Consider the following 6,895-nt stretch of genomic DNA (forward strand, 5'->3'; position numbering starts at 1 on the left):
GTCGGCGGTGCAAAGTTCCCTGTAGTCAATTTCACATGAGTATGTTTGTCGTCCAGATTGGCCTTGACGACTCTCTGTCGTAATGCGGCTTACTATGGAAACCGTGTGTTATGGTATCAGGGGTATACAAGCTTTGAGTTAACTTCAAAAGGGTGCACCATGGCGAAAGAGCGCTGAAGTATTCATAATAGCAGTCCGCTTAGATTTGTTGTCGCTATTTTTACGTTTTTGAAGTTCTAAATACGCATATAGTGCTATCATGCTGAATATTGGCGTGGTGAGTACTCGAGTAGACGCCGTTATGTGCATTTACAATCAATTTGCAAAGTTGTTTTCGCATCCCCAATAGACAATAGTTTTTCCTGCGCGCGAATAATGAAGGCTTGAAGCTGGCTAAGGCTGATGCCCATCGCCGTCATAATGACGCCGTGGTACGATTGTGACTGCGTGAACGCAGTGACGCAAACACTAAAGCGATTGAGGAATTTATTGATTTTGCCTGAAAATCTAAAACACCAAATAGGGAAAGTGATAAATGAAAGTCATTCGCACCCCACATAAGACACTGCTCAGCTCAGTCGGATAGTCTGGCAAAGTTACACAAACACACTGAAAGGAATTTTCGCATTTGGTCAAGCAAATGATACTGTAATATGTCCAGTCCATGTCCATTGTCCACTGTCCAGTCCATATTCAATTACCTTATTCATTTGCGTGCAGACGACTTACGCAAGCGCTCGCCTGCCTGTATGTGACAGCTTCCGCCGACCACTTGCGCGTTAAAACATTTATTTACACATTTAAAATCACTTGAGTTGTTGGACCCAGATGAAATATAGCAACCTCACACCACAATTTCACGAAGAGAAGATATCAAATACATCACACAATCTTGATAAGCATACGAACATGAACGAGGCTAGCATTTTTAAAAGGTTAAATTTACATGTTTAAGGGTTTTCCGCCGGGATGTGGAATTTCTACGCTTTCCTCAATATATCGGCTTTGCCGGAGAGGCAACGAAGGGCACCGCTATACGCACTGGAGGAGTATGCTTGCAATAAGTGCCAGTAGTTCCAACAAAATTTATCGGCTGAGGGGTATTTGGTCGACCCAACTCAAGCTTAGACTAATCGCATCTGCTTCATTTCCGTTGCTGTTGGATTGCGCATGGCGAAAGGTGGAGAAAGAAATAGTTGCCTCATCCAGCTCTCCAATGACGAATTCCATTACAGCACGGTTTGCTGAAACAATACTTCTGAAACTGAAATCAGAAGTCTTATTGCACGGTTTGTCGTCGGCACACATCGCATTGCAAATCTGCAAAGGTCCGACCGTGACGGTAACTTTAGGCCAGCGGTTCTCAACCGGGGGTCCGCGGACCCCTAGGGGTCCGCGAAGCAATTTCAGGGGGTCCGCGAGACCTCTATATTTTTAGTATTGTTGATATTATAATTTTTAGTTTATTTTTTAATTTGAGAAAGCATGAGGCAGTTTCGCACCAAAACTGCTAAAACCTCATGACTCATATCATCATAATAATCGTCTGACATGAACTATCGTAGTGTGGGAATTCATTTTAATTGCCAATTTTCCATTAACCTGCTGATACAAACAAATTGCTGTTTGGAGACGTTTTGTTAGGGTTTGTGGAAAAAATAAAAATATGGAGATAGTAACGTCAATCAGGGTGACTTCGTGATGTCTGCAAAACCTTCTCGATTTGAAGTGGTCAGTCTCATCAAATTAGTGTAGGCCTATACAGTCGTTCGAAATAAAAATTTCCGAAGTATATCCTTACTTTGTCCCAATGCAGGTATTGAAACCTCGCCACGAAATCCATTTTATCCTGTGATATACAACCACTATTTGAACAGCTTCTTGGAGGTACAGAACTTCAATATGCAATTGAATAGTATATTCATATTGAAGTGAACTCGAGTATTTTCGGCTGACACCCGTCATAAATCGGACAATGATATACCTGCTCTGAAAGCTCGGCTATCAGATTTGGCGCATTCTTATTGCGGATGCCCTATCGACAAGGCTGGTTGTTTGAAGAACAGGGAGTGTTTCGTTGCTATCAAAGCATTATCACCAGTTATATTGGTATGCATTGTTAATGTTCAATTGTTCATGGTCGAAAATGTTTGCTCGTTAATATATATGTAAACCAGAACAGAAAAAGTAGTTTCATGACAGTCTTTCTCAGGTTGGAAAACTTTGATCCATTCTTTGGCGCATAAAATTTGTCTATACTTTTAGATTAGGATTTAACTTTGACGGTAGAAACTATCTGCGGGCCGAATCCGCCCCGCGGTCCGTATGTTGCCCGTCCCTGCGCTAGATGCTGGACGTGATATATTCAAAAAAATATCTGTTTCTTAATTTTGGTGCCATAAATGTTGCGATCACACCGAAAGTATCGTCGAAAGCGTTATGCGTTAATATTGCATAAGCCTCCATCTATCTTTGCGGAATTGGTTTTCGGCACTCCTCGTTCAAATCAAAACGAAGACGCGGATTTTCAAGACACGACCACGCACTTCAAGAAATACAGCAGCAAAATTAGCTTTGACATACGAAAAGTCCACCAATTTCTACATAAATAGTATGATGTTATTTTCAAGAAAAGTCTTTATTTTTTCGTTCATCACAAGCCTAGAGTTCATATTTGCAAAAGACAAATATGAAGGTTGCACAATAATAGAGCTAAAATTGAACTAAAACTTGAGGGGGTCCGCGAGAGTCCATGACGGTCAAAAGGGGTCCGCGAAGCCAAAAAGGTTGAGAACCACTGCTTTAGGCGATATCATTGGCAATTAGCGGAATCGGTTTATGAGCGGTCAGAAATTAGATGGGAATTAAAATTAGGGCATAGAAATATTTCACAAACTATATTAGACTTATATTACCTGCATTTTCCTAATAGTATAATCAGACAACTACAATTTCTAGTTTTCCAAGTTGTCAGGACTTTGCTGACATGATGAAGTGACGATCCCACTAAACATTTAGAGAACCACCAAACGAGACTCAATGAAAACAAGTTCTGTCTTCGCATACCTGTAATATCATGTACAGTGTACTGTACACCTTCTCGATCATAGCCGCATATTCGAACGATCTTACGCTCAAGTCCGCGACGCAGCGCCTAATACTAATCATGAGCACGCCATGCCGAGGTTTGGCCCCAAATCACCTCGACATAAACGACCACGACCATATGCCGGATATAGATCTCTATAACGCAAACAGCTTTGCAGGCTATCAAGTCGAGGGGTTCGTGATACGACGGGAATTATGACTCAGTACACGGGAAAATATTATATAAGATGGTCAGATTTTAACCATTTTAACGATAAGCTATGAGCAGATGCGGTCAAAGTATACTCTCTGACGATTGTAAGTATGAGCAATATGCCTAAATTACAAGTAGGTTACTGTTTTTAGGACATGCAGACAGTACTTGAAGTAGGATCTGAAAATTAGTCATGTAGCTTAAAAGTTGTCTAGATCTTGTAAAGTAGAAAGTAGGAAAGTTAGGAAGTTTGCGTCACTTTTAGTAGTGTCGTAAGAATTGTATGAAATAGCCTCTCCGCTCCTGTATCACCGTGACTGATGAATTTTCAGAAATTGCACCTAGCATTAGTCCCGAAGATGCATCTTGCATTTTAGTAAGTATCCAGCCCCGATTCCACACCTTCTCTTTTTAAGTCCAGACGAACAAGTTCTGACATGTCTAGTAAATTGTCACTGTCAGTTCGACTGTTAATTGAGTAGGCCTACTTGATCACCCCTGCTGGATGCATGAATTTCAACTGCACATCTACCTACACATCTAAGGAAAGGACGTAGTTTATTTTTGTCCTCGATGTTTTTGCGGCATATACACCGACTCATGATATAGGCCTACATACACACGATCTGCGCATATGCATACCTTGAGTGCATGATGTGCATATGCCGCCGGAGAAGGAAGGTGCAGATATAGCCTTGTAGGGATTTACAAGTCTTGCAGCATCCCTCCATGCTATCCCAGTAATGCATGAGCGCCAAAGCAGGGAAGTCATAAATACCAGTGTTACTAATCAGGTCTTTGGTCTGACCCGGCCAGGAATCGAACCCACGACCTACCGATCAAGAAGCCGGACGCTTCACCATTACGCTATCTTGATCGGCTTCTAACGACGAAGTAACACAATAAGGCAAACAACCCATACCACCAATCACACGATTTTACATCTTTATTGTAAAAAACAGTATCAAAAGCTTTTGATTTGTGTAATCCCTAGCCAAGGCTACGTCAGAAAATTGCGACAGCAATGCGAGTAAGCCTGCATATGATGTTAAGGGTACAACTAGCAGCGAATGAACGTAGAAAAGTTTGTCAGCCCGAATAAATAACATATATAAAAGAACAAAGAAATCGGCAAGGCTAACTTCAAAAGGAGTCAACAAAATTCCAGAGCGATGCACAGTAGTAGGAGGCAGTTCGTGCCCTTTACTCTATAATCAACAAAACTAGTTCACCGACATATTCTGGTCTTGCGCTTTAAAAATGTATGCTTTTGGCACTATTTATACGAAAAACGAAGATATCCATATTTTCATGAAAAAAGAGGATTAACTTAGTAATTCATTGGCAGACATACGAATGCTCTCAACTCAACTAAAACGCATGAAAATATTTTTGCCAATTCCAGGTGATTACCGCAATGACTAATATAAGAGGCAGAACTGGCATTATATTATTTGCGGTACGGTAGCGTAAACGTTCGACTTTTTTCATACTGTCATAACAAGTGATGCATGACTCGAAGACTCCATTTACTCAAGCACTCGATTTTTACCAGCCTTAATCATGATATTGTCGACGAGAAAACCGAAAAAATTCAAACCTAAACACACAGATATTTACCGGACACTTAACTTGTGATCAACCCAATCTAAATAACTATGAACATGTAGTCACAAGAATCACAAGTCATGAGCAAGTTATTACCTAGTTCACTGACTACACCAAATATCGGTCTGCCGTTACATTTTTCAGCATGACTAGTCACGCCGACTTTAAGTTGCAAAGCCACGTGTTGAAGCGTTATGCTATCTTGACCAACATCAATGCTGATTCCACATTTACAAGTTATTGTGGTTGCAAACATTTCAAGATAATTACATGAGCAAATGGGGCACAGGACTCTTTGATCCAATCGACTTTCGTGGTCCGTTATCGCCGATGCTATTTCACCGTTTTCATAATCTTTAAGGCGGTCGTGTTGAAGAAGTATTTCCCGTTCTTGTATCATCAATTCCATCTTGATTTCCTCCATCACTTTGATGATATCGTCAAAATTCGCGTCGTTATCAATTTGCGGATCTAATTCCGACCGTAAAATCTCATCCATCGCGCTATCATCGAGGACATACTTCGGTTCATTAGCGATATTACACTGTTCGCGGAAACGTTGTAGAAATTGAGCCTTGTTTCTTTTCAAACGATCGTGACATCGACGCCTGTAAGACTGCTTCCAACCTGGAGAGGCGCATTTGTGTAGCTTTTGATGAGCGGATATGGACTGGTTCATAGCGAAAAAATACCACACAGCAGATGGCAAGGAGATTAGTATAGGTTATGAATATGATGATTATGATATGTAATTATCTGATGAACAATATTATGAATTTTTAATCGTGTTATGTCAGAAAACCTGCTTCACAGGTAAACAAGTATGTACTGTACAAACTTTCTCTGTTTGAACATGCGATAGTGATTTGTAGCAAACCATCAGACTTACATACAAACTCACAATCTATAGCTAATTGACGCTCAATTAACTACTGAGTGTTTGAGTATAGTTAGAGTCCCCTAAGAAATCTCAGTTCATTTTTTGAAATAAATCCTGCGTGATGAGAGCTTTTTTGAATAGAATAATCAAGTAATTATACAGAAAATTCTGCGTGACGTTGCCACCAATTCCACTCTGGGTTAGAGTTAGTATGTATTTTGAAAAATTACTAATTCTAGTATGATTTAGAAAAATGAGTAGTTTCTACAAGTCTGCAAGCCATTTGAATGGGAATGGGAAACTTTTAAAAAGCATCATTTTCGCCTGCAAGCTAGATAAGAAATTTAAACTCGGAAAGCTTGCATTTGGTCAATGCACCACTACAGCTTTCCCAGAGCGGAATTGACGGCAACTTCACCCGCGGCAATAACTTATTGATGAAAAAAAAATTTTCAGTGTCGTACCTTCCTAAATATACATATACATGTTACGACAAAAATTGATTCGCCAATAAACCATAGTTTAATCAAATATGCAGAACCATTACCTCAGTGAAAGCAGAAAGGCTATGATGGAGATATAGTGTTCATAGTTCGCGAAAATGTTGATGGATAAATAAGAAATAAGTGAAGTGCTTCTTGGACGGTTGGACATTGGACGTACAGAACTTCAATATACAACTTAATAATATATTTATGTTTATATAAGCCTGACTGTTGTCGGCTGATACTCTTCAGGTGTAATCAAGAGCAACTAGTAAAGAATTGGAAAGTACATTGCATACAAGGACTGACCGCCGACAATATCCTCGTCCTCGTATTTCTCTTCTGCCCATTGTTGATTTTTTGATTGATTTGTGACTGTGACCGAATGTTATCGATGACACGGTTCATTAATTCGAAAACGCATTCGGGAATTTCACTTGACAGGATACAAAATACATACTACATAAATATTTTAAATGGCATTGTATACAATATCAAATTAGTATTATTTCTACCACTAATTAAGATTCCGATTCGCCTCGTCTTATTGCTGTATGCGGTATGCCTCTATGGATAGCCTCCATAGATAGCCTCTATAGATAGCCTCTATAGATAGTGCAT

The 6,895-nt window shown here is 39.9% G+C and overlaps 1 protein-coding gene and 1 long non-coding RNA gene across 2 annotated transcripts; both read right to left on the reverse strand.

Moving 5' to 3' along the window:
- Positions 1 to 469: 469 nt before the first annotated feature.
- On the reverse strand, positions 470 to 3,568 carry LOC145442751 (uncharacterized). Its single transcript, XR_013916147.1, has 2 exons — positions 3,067 to 3,568; positions 470 to 1,264 (listed from the first exon to the last, which is right to left on the reverse strand). It is a non-coding gene; the product is annotated as an uncharacterized LOC145442751 (long non-coding RNA).
- Positions 3,569 to 4,229: 661 nt separating this feature from the next.
- On the reverse strand, positions 4,230 to 6,613 carry LOC145442750 (RPA-interacting protein A-like). Its single transcript, XM_080320735.1, has one exon. It carries the CDS (start codon positions 5,586 to 5,588, stop codon positions 4,950 to 4,952), a length of 639 nt encoding a protein of 212 aa, XP_080176861.1. The 5' UTR covers positions 5,589 to 6,613; the 3' UTR covers positions 4,230 to 4,949.
- Between the last annotated feature and the right edge of the window lie 282 nt (positions 6,614 to 6,895).

This window comes from Botryllus schlosseri, chromosome 7 (assembly GCF_051294905.1).
Source record: "Botryllus schlosseri isolate E-star chromosome 7, Bs_hap1, whole genome shotgun sequence".
NCBI classification, from domain to species: Eukaryota; Metazoa; Chordata; class Ascidiacea; order Stolidobranchia; family Styelidae; genus Botryllus; species Botryllus schlosseri.

Bases quoted from the DNA above. Each gene is read 5' to 3' on its own strand.
- LOC145442750 (XM_080320735.1), bottom strand. From the start codon at position 5,588: ATGAACCAGTCCATATCCGCTCATCAAAAGCTACACAAATGCGCCTCT.